The 13448-nt window shown below is 34.8% G+C and overlaps 2 protein-coding genes across 3 annotated transcripts in view; one reads left to right on the top strand and one right to left on the bottom strand.

Moving 5' to 3' along the window:
- Positions 1-13448, bottom strand: part of tbxa2r (thromboxane A2 receptor) — a 285760-nt gene that overhangs the window by 166763 nt on the left and 105549 nt on the right. The gene's annotated exons all lie outside the window — the stretch shown is intronic.
- Positions 153-8250, top strand: lim2.2 (lens intrinsic membrane protein 2.2). The gene is made up of 5 exons (XM_079807945.1): positions 153-337; positions 2670-2860; positions 4463-4600; positions 4739-4873; positions 7510-8250. Exons 2-5 carry the CDS (start codon positions 2683-2685, stop codon positions 7578-7580), a joined length of 522 nt encoding a protein of 173 aa, XP_079664071.1. The 5' UTR covers positions 153-337; positions 2670-2682; the 3' UTR covers positions 7581-8250.

Below are 13448 nucleotides of genomic sequence, written 5' to 3'. Positions count from 1 at the left end.
GTAGACGTGTTGGTGAGAAGTTTCTTCAAACTCGAGTTGTAGATGGATTTGACCTCTGAGGGAGGCCGGAGGGCGTGCGAGCGTCGACGCGAGTCATGAAACGTCCCACGCCGCTGGACTGCGGTGACGCTGAAGACTGGCTAGATTGTGAGGAGAGGGGGATGAGAAAACAAGAGGAGAAGCAGTGAAAGATGGATTACCTCACATCTCACATGTCTGACTGGATGATTCGCTCTATTGTGGCGGGAACAATAACGGCCGCGCGTGGCGGGTTTTAAAACCCCAGAGGCGCGCGGCCGGAGCGCAATCTTCGCGGGAGACAGTAACCGTCAGAGAGGTACAGTTTGGATGTTATTAACGGATTTAAAACACAGTTGTACCTACTTTATTAGATGTTTTATACATAGAAAGGACAATTCGTGACTTTTTGTGGAAGTCTGAATGCGTTTCTGTGTTGAAATGATTATTGTTGTCTTTAAATCATTGAATTTGTGCAAACAAAAGCTTGTTTGTTCTGTTTTGCAATGCGTTTTATGGCACATTTAGTGCGATTGCTCATGAATGGCTCTCTTATTTGTCCTCTGAATGAGTAATTTGTGAGTTGGCAGTGTCCAGGCTGGAGTTTGAAATGTGCTGATCCAGTTTGTGCTGCATTGACGCTTATTATTATATAGAGATGAGTCCTGATTGATTCGAGCCAAATGCTGATGTCGCGGATCCACTATTGTTCGCGGACGCGATGATGCTGGACTCACAAGTTTCTGTTTATAGCAAGTTTATGGCACTTATAAAAAGTTCCATCACTAACACATCACTACCTTTTGTAATACTTCAAGATACTTTATTCAGATCTCTCCAAAAGTGGCATCGGTAATACAGCGATTTATCATCTTTATGACAATAATTAAAGGTATTTATTAGAAGCTAAATGAAAGGTTCTTGTTGAATATAATGATAAAATGAAAATACTTGTTAACATCGTATTATATTTTAAATTACACAAATGTATCATTAGAAATAATAACTTTTTATTCTATATTAAGCTTTGGTTTCACGTTGTGCATTTAAAAAAAAAGTAAAGTTAATTGCTCTTATGATTGATTGAAATGATGTTATTATTATTATGTTGTTGTATATAAATAATATAAAATTATAATTGTATTTATCCAATAATATGTTATTATTTGTATTATAAACTAATTTACATTTTATTGTATACATTATGTTGTGTTTATAAAAAGGTAAATTTTGATTTTTTATTAGTATATTAATTAACATTTCGATCTTATATTATTATTAAAATTATAAATGTAATTTTCTAATCATTATTATCATATTTATTAATAATAATTATTATATGAATTTACCTTTTCTATTATTAATAGTATTAATATTTTACATTTGTATTAATTGTCAATTTGCATTTTATTTTATATTGTTATTATTTATATGATGTATATTTAATTAAAAAATATAAATTGAGTTGATCCTCTAATATTTTATTGTTATTATTATCATTATTTAAATTTTAATATTATTGTTTATTACATATTTATTATAAAAAATGATAAATGTAATTTTCCTATTATTTATTATGTTAATTTACATGTTCTATTATTATTAATAATATTATTCATAATTTCTATTTGTATTCATTATATATTAATTTGCATTTATTTTATATTATTCTTATTTATATGTTGTATATTTAATATAAAATATAAAGTTAATTTATCCTATTTATTTATTAATTTAAAACATTTATTTAATAGATTGTTGTATATTATTAAAATGATAAATGTAATTTTTCCTATAATTTATTTTTATTATTTACTACTAGAATTAGAATTAATTTAGTTATATTCCGGGTTTATTATTTATTTTAATTTTGTTTTACAAATGTTATAGTAACAATGGTATTTTTTACATAATGTATGTTTTAAAGTGTTTATCAGGAGAATGTATTTCTTTCAAAGAAAGTAGAAAGAAAATGTTAGTAGTGTTTGCAATGCTGAGTGGTTGCCAGGCAGTTGCTATGCGGGTACTAAAGTTTTCTGATTGGTTGTTGGCACGTTGCTATGCGGTTGCTAGGGTGTTTTGATTCATGTCTGGAGCACAAAGGATCGTTTAAAGGTGCAGTGTGTAATATTTATGAGGATATATTGACAGAAATGCAATATAATATCAAACTATGTTTTCAGTGGTGTATAAAGACTTTACATAATGAACCGTTATGTTTTTATTACCTTAGAACGAGTCATTTATGTCTACACACACCGCGGGTCCCCTTACAGTGAAGCCGCCATTTTGCGCCGCCATGTTTCTACGGTAGCCCTAAAAAGACAAACTTCAGAGCGCTAGTCACTCTCTACTGTCTCAGACGACGACATCTTTGTCCTGTGTTGGCCACCGTAGCTTCTCTGTGCTCCGAAAGGGAGGGGTGAGCTGTGGGGGGTGCAATTCACAACCTCACCACTAGATGCTGCTAAAATGTACACACTGCACCTTTAAGCCTCGGTGTCAGAGGTTTGATGTGAGGATTAATACTGTAGTGAGTCGTTGTGTTTTCTCGAGCGCTAACCGTGACACGTGTGTGTGTGTGTGTGTGTGTGTGTGTGTGTGTGTGTGTGTGCGTGTGTGTGTGTGTGTGTGTGTGTGTGTGTGTGCAGGACGCTCTCATTGATGGTGTTCACTCTGGTACGCGGGGCCTCACTGTGTGGCGTGGCGGCCCTCGTGCTCCTCATCATCTCCACAGCAACGGACTATTGGATGCAGTATCGCTACTCAGGGAACGCAGCCAATCAGGGCCTCTGGAGGTTCTGCATCAACCGCAAGTGCCACGCCCACACGCTCACCGTGGGTGAGGACAGTCGAACGCATATATATATATAAACTCATGCCATGTTCTATGAAAAATATAAATAAAAAAAATCTATGTATAATGTAATATTTTTTTAACAGCATGTGGGTCAATATTGGAAGAGTCATATATATATATATATATTTAATTCAAAACATTTTAAACAATATTCTGTTTCATTTTATGTTCTATGTGCAAATATAAACATAAAAAAATGCAATATAATGTAATATCTCTGTCCATCTAAGTAGCTCAATACTTAAAGAATATTGGATTTTATTATTTTATATTTATATTTTTATAATTATTCAAATATTTAGTTATAATTATTAATCATATAAAATGTAATTTTATGTTTTTGAAAACTAATAATTTTATCCATCTGGGAAGGTTAATATTGAGAGAATGTGACATTTATTAATTTTATTTTATTTCAAATATTTGTACGTTTTTATATTTCATGTTCTATGAAATATAACATGTTTAAATATCTTTTAATAATCTGAATCCATCTGAGTAGGTCGGTATTAAAATGTTATATTATTAATTTATTATATATATATATATATATATATATATATATATATATATATATATATATATATATATATATATATATATATATATATATATAATATAATATAATATATATTATTTTTTAATAATCTGTATTCAGCTGAATATGTTACACTCTAAAAAAATGCTTGGTTAAAAACAACCCAAGTTGGGTTGAAAATGGACTAACCCAGCAATTGGGTTGTTTTAAGCATACATTTAACCCAACAACTGGGTTAAAACAAACCAATCGCATTGCTGGGTTAAAACAACCCATTCGCTGGGTTAAAACAACCCAATTGCTGGGTTAAAACAACCCAATTGATGGGTTAAAACAACCCAATTGCTGTGTTAAAACAACCCAATTGATGGGTTAAAACAACTCATTCGCTGGGTTAAAACAACCCAATTGATGGGTTAAAACAACTCATTCGCTGGGTTAAAACAACCCAATTGCTGGGTTAAAACAACCCAATTGCTGGGTTAAAACAACCCAATCGCTGGGTTAAAACAACTCATTCTCTGGGTTAAAACAACTCATTCGCTGGGTTAAAACAACTCATTCGCTGGGTTAAAACAACTCATTCGCTGGGTTAAAACAACCCAATTGATGGGTTAAAACAACTCATTCGCTGGGTTAAAACAACCCAATTGCTGGGTTAAAACAACCCAATCGCTGGGTTAAAACAACTCATTCGCTGGGTTAAAACAACTCATTCGCTGGGTTAAAACAACCCAATTGTCAATTTTCAACCCAGCATATTTTAGAGTGTAGTTTTGGTTTATTTTGGTTATTTAAAAAAATTATAATTTCATGTTTTTGGAAAGATAATTTTTTTAGTAATCTTTATCCATCTGGAGGGTCGATATTGTATTTTTGTGTGATAATTTTCACATTATTTTCTTTTTAAAAACAATTTCATTCAGTCACTGACGGCTCTCAGAAGTGCTAAACGATCATCACACATCAGTAGTTTTCATCCAGTAGTTCACAGAGGACCTGGAGTATCCCAGAATGCTCTGAGTCTGAGCGTGTTTGCCCCACAGCATTCTGGGACGCCACACGGGCCTTCATGCTGCTGGCGGTGCTGGGCTGTTTCGCTGGAGTGGTTCTGGGCGTCGCCGCGTCCGCGAGCGCGCGGAGCAGAAGAGTGCGCACCGGGGGGATCGCTCTCCTCCTGTCCGGTGAGGAGCCGTCCCAGCATGCGGACACTGAACCGTCATCTGATTGGCTGATTGGTTTCAACAGACACTGATACTGAGATTCATTTCCTGTCCGATCCGGTTCATTCGTCGTGTGATTGGTGTTTGTGTGTCCTGTAGGGTTTCTGGCGCTCTTGGCTCTGGCGATCTACACCGGCATGACCGTCAACTTCTTCGGCAAGCGCTACATCGCCTGGAGGTTCTCATGGTCCTATATTCTGGGATGGATCGGCACCATACTGGCTCTGGCAGCAGGTGAAGTTTTGCTCGTAGTTTGTGTTTTCAGGCCCTTAAAACACCGGTGATGTGTAAATGAACGGCCAAAACGCACAAGTTTTCCTTTTTTAATTTTTTAAATGGTGTCGCGGAAAACACACCTCAGAGTTATGCAAACGAATCATTGAATCAGAGAGTAGATTAATTTGATTCACGGAGTCGGTTCGTTTGATTCAATGAATCGATTCGATTGTTTTAATGAGTCTACCGTCAAACAAATGAGTCTATTCCGCAAACGAGTCAAATTTATTAAACAACTATATGGATCCTCTAGGAATCGATTCGAGTCAGTTGAATGAGTTGAACTGAACACTGGTTTTGCTACTGAAGTTTAAATTTGAAATACAATTGTAGTAAAATTTAATAAAACAACTATTTGCTATTTGAATGGCCAAAATGCATTAAAGAAATGTTATTAGTTGAAAAGTGTTATTGACAGACCTCTAGAGTGATGATGCAAATGAATCATTAAATCAGAGTTATGAATAGACTAATTTGTTCCACTGAAGTCAGTTAGTCGATTCAGTGAATCAAATTAGTCTATTCCCCAAATCAAGTCGATCAATCGAGTCGATTCACTGAGTTGGAATTTATTTAACAACTATTTGAATCCTTTAGTAATCGATTCATTGAATCAGAGTGAGTTGAATGAGTTGAACTGAACACTGTTTTTGCTACTGAAGTTTAAGTGTTGAATGCAATTTTTAATCAAATTGAATTGCGATTTTAATGGCCAAAATGCATAAATAAAATGTAATTAGTTAAAAAGTGTCGTTAACAGCCCTTTTAGAGTGATGCAAATGAATCATTGAAGCAGAGTTGAGAATCCGTGAATAGACTCATTAGATCCACTGAATTCGATTGAGTCAGTTAGTCGATTTAGTGAATTGAATAAGGCCCGGTTTCACAGACAGGGCTTAGACTAAGCCAGGATTAGGCCTTGGTTCAATTAGGACATTTAAGTAACTTTTATAAACGTGCCCAAGAAAAAAACATTGCTGGTGTGCATCTTGAGACAAAACAATGCCACTGACATACTTTAAGATTTGTCAGTGCAAGATTCTTTCAGTTAAAACATCTCAAACATGCATTTTAGTCTAGGATTAGCTTAAGCATTGTCTGTGAAACCGGGGGTAAGTCTATTCAGCAAATCAAACGAGTCGATTCACCGAGTCAAATTTTATTAAACAACTATTTGAATCCTTTAGGAATCGATTCACTGAATCAGTCAGTCAGTTAACCCTGTTTTTGCTACTGAAGTTTAAATTTGAAATGCAATTTGTAATAAAATTAAATAAAACATCTCGTATTTGCTATTTGAATGGCCAAAATGCATTAAAGAAATTGTATTAGTTGAAAAGTGTCATTGACAGACCTCTAGAGTGATGAATCATTGAATCAGAGTTATTAATAGATTAATTTGTTCCACTGAATTTGATTGAGTCAGTTAGTCTCTTCAGTGAATCAAATTAGTCTATTCCGCAAATCAAACGAGTTGATTCACTGAGTCAAATTAATTTAACAACTATTTGAATCCTTTAGTAATTGATTCACTGAATCAGAGTCAGTTGAGTGAGTTGAACTGACCAACTCAAACACTTTTTTTTGTACTGAAGTTTGAATTTTAGATGTAAATTGTAATCAAATTGAATAAAACATCTCATATTTTGGCTAAAATGTATATATATAAAAAAAATTGTTAATAAAACTGTTGTTAACGGGCCTTTAGAGAGTGATGATGCAATTGAATCAGAGTTATGAAACAGTGAATAGACTCATTTGATCCACTGAATTCGGATGATTCAGTTAGTAAATTCAGTGAATAAAATTAATCAAATTCATGAATCAAATTAGTTTATTCCGCAAACGAGTCGATTCACTGAGTCAAATTTATTTTACAACTATTTGAATCCTTTAGGAATCGATTCACTGAATCAGAGTGAGTTGAATGAGTTGAACTGAACACTGTTTTTGCTACTGAAGTTTAAATTTGAAATACAATTGTAATACAAATGTATAAAACTACTCGTTTTTGATATTTGAATGGCTGAAATGCAATAAAGAAATTGTATTAGTTGAAAACTGTAATTGACAGACCTCTGATCATTGAATCAGAGTTATGAATTGACTCATTTGTTCCACTGAATTTGATTGAGTCAGTTTATCGATTAAGTAAATCAAACGAGTCGATTCACTGAGTTGGAATCTATTAAACAAGTATTTGAATCCTTTAGGAATCGATTCATTGAATCAGAGTCAGTTGAACTGAACATTGTTTTGCTACTGAAGTTTAAATTTTAAATGCAATTTGTAATCGTATTGAATAAAACATCTCGTATTTGCTATTTGAATGGCCAAAATGCATTAAAAATATCATTAGTTGAAAACTTTGTCCTTAAAGCACCTTCAGAGTGATGATAGACTCGTTTGATTCACTGAATCGGTTCATTTGAATGATCGAGTCGATTCGTTGACCCAGTGAGTCGATTCAGTGAATCAAATTAATACATTTTTGCCACTGAAGATTAAGATTGTAGAAGTTGTGACAGCATTATGGTCTGTCTGAAAGCGTGTGTGTTTGTACATGTGGTGTAATCTCTCTCTCTGTGCTCCAGGAGTTGTGCAGCTCTGTGCCTATCAGAGAAGCCCCTGTGAAGCTCCGCCCACCAGCGTCTCTGAAAGCTGATCCGCGCTTCAGTCCTGGAGGAAATAAACTGCTTTTGGACTCTTTCCTGCTGCATGTGTTATTTCCCAGCACAACTCATTTATTCATTCACAGAGGCGTGTGTGTGTCCAACAGAGGGCGTACACACACCGTCTGATGAGGAATATACACACACAGACGCGGATCAGTAAACAGCTTTAACACACACAGTATGAGTTTGTCTTCCAGTCAGGGCCGGCCCTGACCAATTTGCTGCCCTAGGCAAGATTTTACTTGGTGCCCCTTGTAAGGTTTAGCACTACATGTTATCAGTCTAAGTTGTGGAATTACTACTGTTTTATTTTTGTAATGCATTGATGTTTTTATTTTTATTTTCATTGTTATTGTTTTATATGATGTCCAGTCCATTCTATCATTATGTTCATGATATTATTATTTTATTTTTTAAAAGGATGATAGTTAAACTATACAAAAATAGCACCTACGCCACATTACAGCCTAAACACAAATAGCAAGAGTAATAGCATCCAGCATTCATGCACAAACTATGCATTGAGAACTAGCAAAAGTGTTTGTTTTCCAGTAGATGGCAGCAATCTTCCACTAAACTATGCACATTCATGTTTTCACCATGAATTAAACTGAGAAATGTAGATATTTAATGTGAATTTTAAATAAAATGTTGCTATTTTAAATAAACTTGTATATAAATATCATTACTAATTTTGGCAAATACATTTTAAAATTGCCATATGTCCCCTTAAAACGGCACAACTGTAGAGTAAAAACATTAGGCTATTAAAAAAGTGATATTGCATGCGTTTTTATCTACAAAATCACACTGGCTGGCCTCTCGAGAACCCAGAACAGCTGTTTGCATAAAGTTTAAGGTAAAACTGGAATTAATTAACGAACATTAGTATTTTACTACTATGCAATTAAATAAACTGTACATTCATTAGCCTACATCACTTTACCTCACTTTACACTGCAAAAAAAATGCTCTTCTTATTTAGTATTTTTTCTTGTTTCCTGTCCAAATATCTAAAAATTCTTAAATCAAGATGTATTTACTAGTAAAATGACAGATATATTTAGATATTTTTCTTTTCTTGTTTTCTGGGGGGTAAAAACACTCAAATGAAGAGATTTTTTGCATAAAACAAGCTAAATTATCTGCCAAATGGGGTGAGAAAAATTATCTTGTTTCTGTTTGGGACAGAAACAAGAAACAAGATTTCAATCAGAAACTTATTTTTCTCACCCCATAGGCAGATAATTTAGCTTGTTTTAAGCATAAACTCACTTAATTTTATTTTCAAGAAAACATTTTACATTTTACTTATCTAGTAAATGCATCTTAATTTAAGAAGTTTCAGATATTTAGACTAGAAACAAGACAAAAATACTAAGTAAGAAGAGCATTTTTGCAGTGTTTCCCTTATCTTGCCTGCATCAGAGGGCTTCTGTCTTTTTTGACACTACAATTCGGCCATCCGTCATAAATTATCAGGCAACTTTCACCGTGTCAACACCTGGCGCGAGCGGCCAAGCACCCTAAAAAATGAAAGCAATCCTGTCTACATTAGATGCGGCGAGAGGCGACGCAACACAACAAATTCCCAACTTTAAACTGATCGCGCGTTATATTTCTGACGCACTTCAAGTAGCTCGGCGGGGGAGATTGATGAGGTGGACCGGGAAGATGTGGGGGACTTAGTTAAGTTAATATTTCAAATTAATATTAATAAAATAGTATCAGTAATACATTTTGGCGCCCCTATGGATGAGTGGCGCCCCTAGCATTTGCCTATTCCGCCTATGCCACGGGCCGGCCCTGTTCCAGTTTATATGATAAAGACATGCAGGGATTTACAATATTTACATTAAATAATCTTCATTTTATATCTATTTTTGATATTTTAATGGCATGTATATAAACTAGCAATATTTAATATAAAAATGTTGTTATGAAATATATTCTTCAATTTAAGAAACCAATCATGAAGTTGACTGACGTGTGTATGTTTTATGTTTATAAACTAGTAAGTATTAATTTGATCAAATAAAACCAGCGTCATGATTTTTTTTTTTACATTTTCATTTTGGGAAAAATCAGTGTTTGATGAAACCAATTATACACTTGTAATATATAAATATCACAACGATTAATAATAAATTATATATATTTTACAGCATATGTCCAAATTAAATGATTTTGGAGTTTATATTAATGCCAGTGTCAAACAATACACTTAATATTTTGTATTTATTTTAATTTATATTGAATATGTTTTACATATATTCAATATTTTACTTAAACTACTGAAGTATTGTTTAACACAAAATGTATTTAAAAAAAAAAATTTTACTCGCTCAAATCCTTACGCTTGCCCATTTTTCCGGCTTCTAACACATCAACTCTGAGGACAAAATGTTCACTTGCTGCCTAATATATCCCCCCCACTAACAGGAGATGAAGAGACCATCAGTGTTATTCACCGGTCATAATGTTATGCCTGATCGGTGGATATTACAGTTTATAATAAATCAAATTAATGTGTTAATGTTTCGATCAAGCATTTTACAAATATACTGTCTGAGTTTGTACGTTATTTTGAAGATTCAATGTTAAAAAAAATTGCAATATAATTTATTTTATAATTTATTAATGAGTCAAATTTATTACACATCTATTTCAATATTTTTTTATTCAACATTACAAAACATCACCGTATTAAAGCAACACAGAGAGACATCATAAAGACACAAAAGATACACTCTAAAAAATGCTGGGTTAAAAATAACCCAAGTTGGGTTGAAAATGGACTAACCCAGCGGTTGGGTTAAATGTTTTCTCAAAACAACCCAATCGCTGGGTTAGTCTATTTTCAACAGTGTACACAGATACAGAGAAGCTGCCAGGGAAACGCAAAAAACAACAACAATGTAAAAAATAACAAATGTACATCTTAAGAGGACAAAATGTAGACTATAGAGATTGAGTTTTCATTGCTCTGGGATTAACAGAGCTTTGGACAGTTTGATTAGATCATCTCTGAATAGAGAAAGAGAGGTTTACATCCAGAACATTTCTGCTTATGCGTGTGAAATTTAGCTACAAGAAACACAATTTATGTAATATTTCCCCTTTTGAGTAAACAAACCAAAGAAAACATCTTTACAACAGAAAGAAAAGTCACTCACAAAATAAACATGAACAAATCTGAGCGAGCGACAGAAACGGCCAGGTCTGATTATCTTCACGGAGACTGACTTTGGTTGGGTAATATTTATCAATTCATTTCAATGTTATTTCTTTTACTTTATTGGTAAGCAGACACTTATGAGACAAAGACCACACTTTCTCCCACTGTAAATTATTCCAATATGGTGTTATATAAGGAGTTCTAAAGTCTGCCCTGAGAGTTAAAGAGCTGTCCAACTAAAAGAAGGTCATCTTTAAACCAGTGGTCAAAGAAAAGTGATTTATTCTTGTAGAGAATACCCGTCTTGTTACTTTTCAGGCCACCAACTTTAGAGAAAATATAGTTAGGGATAATATTAGGGATTATTAAGGAAATTTCCAAGACAATTCATTTGAAAAGTGTTGTTTAAGGTAGGAAAATCTAACCGGCGCCCATTTGTTTATTTTTAAAAAGCGCGCTCCTGTGAGAGTTCGCGCCGGCACTCATGCTTACTATAACGCGCACTGTTGTCATGGTACCCAGGATAAACACACGCACCATTTTGAGAAATCAGGCTCAATAAAATCAAACGCGACTCTCGTCTTTTCTATAAGGTATATGATAAGAAATAATACAATAATACTAGTAATAACACCTCCTGAAGTGAATATTGTGTACCGTTGACAACATTGCGTGAGACTGCTTACAGCTCGCGCGCGCACACACACACACACACACACACACACACACACACACACACACACACACACACACACAGGAGCGCGCTCAGAGTCGGTCGAGCTCAGTCACCTAACTGGGGCCCGTTCTTCGTACGTCGCTAACTCAGTTAGCCGGATTTGATTGTTGACGATTTGGCATGATCTCGGATTGTTTGGTTCTTCGACGCTCATCCTGGACTTGCTGTCATAGCAACAGGTCCGTTAGCTTAAACCTGCTCGCGAGCAGGCTTATTTCATGTAAACAGGATTAGATTGCATCTTGAGGTAATACTTAAAATCTGTCCCAGCCACTGCTACTTTATTACAAGAGTTCATTACTGAACCAGGGGTAATAATAATCATTTTAAATAATAATAATATACAAATTTTAAATTGTATATGTATATGAGAATGTATATAATATTATAATGTTGTGTATAATACTATAGACACAGCCACTTGATTAAGCGATTTATTTGTGATGGAATAATTACTTTATAATTTTATTGGAAGTTTGCACACATGTTGTACAGTTAATCTGAGCCGTACATTAATTTAAGTGACGGATATTATGGGATGGCTTGATGCAGCGCAGGAGATGCAGAGAATTTGATCTTGACCCTTAAGAAACTTTAATACTGTCACGTTACAAATCTGCTTCAAATTGAATTAAAAATTGAATTACAACATTGAAATAAAAATGTAAAGGGTGTACAAATACTGTATAAAATCGAAAATATAAATAATTGGTAATCATCTAAAAAAAACATTTATCATTGATCTATTATAACTTTTATGTTGGTTTGGTCGTTTAGCTGTTTCCTTATAAAGGTCCAGATATTCGTGGTTTTTTTTGTGTAATTTGCCAAGTTTTTTGCCAGGTGGCTTTTTTAATTATATGATGTCATTACGTTGCGCTCTTGACGCCAGCCAATCGCTGCATTGCTGATCGTGGTTTCGAGTATCGATGCATCTGCCCTCTTCAGGGAAAACAAGAACGCGCAGTGATCTTAGATCATTTAATCCAGATATTTTAATCCAATCCGCAAATTCGTTTGAAGAATCAAATTAGCCAGACATCAGTTATCACGATTAAAAGATCTGGGATCTGTCAAATCATCTCAGATGTATTAAGCGAGGTACAAAGAACGGGCCCCTGATCCACTTTCGCGGCACGACTGAAGCGCGGTGTTGTGACGCTTCCCCTCATGTGTATGTTGATGGGCGTTCCTCAAGTTTACCGCTATGGGTGTGTGTTTGAGCCAGCGGGGAATGAAAAGCAAAGGACCCGCGAGAGACTTCCCCCAGTCTCCATGTGCTCTACTTCTATTGGATAGTCGCGTTGCGTTCAACGGATTCATTTGCATAAAGTTGAGCTTCGGCCAGCTTTTTTGACGCGCGGCATTTGTTCAAATGCAGCGCCGCCTGGGGGGGCCAAGTTGTTTTTGGGGGGGCCTCCATGTCCATTTAGCTTGGGGCCCCCACATTCCTTCAAACGGCCCTGAGCTCAGTGTTTGTGTCAGACTGAATAACACGTTTTTTTTCTCGCAAAACCTTATAGTATGCCTCATGAATACTTTCCATATATGTCGCGTGTCTCACTGTATCATTGCGTGATACTTTTTTATCATGTTTGTAATGTTTTAGCCTGGGCAGGGCATTTGAACGACAGCAGGGTGAGTAAAAGATGGCTTTATTTTCATTTCAGGGGGAACTATCCCTTTAATAACACCATTATTATTAAGTTGGCTTGAGAGAGCCAACTTACTGAAATCCTATTGTCTTCTGACCCTAAAATGTACAACTCTAACTCCTCCTAGAGCTTTAACTCTACAAACTCCAAATTGGGCTCAGAACTTCAGACTGTTCTGACTTAGTGTGCTATATCTTTTCTAACTGATCGGACTTAAGATTTTCCTAAAATTGACGATCAAAACTCGGAAAAATCCCATTGACTTTCATTGACTGAATGTTCAGATGAA

This window comes from Gobio gobio, assembly GCF_949357685.1.
Source record: "Gobio gobio genome assembly, chromosome: 24".
NCBI lineage: Eukaryota > Metazoa > Chordata > Actinopteri > Cypriniformes > Gobionidae > Gobio > Gobio gobio.
Note: the sequence above shows the minus strand (reverse complement) of the source record. Positions and strands in the feature narration are given on the sequence as shown.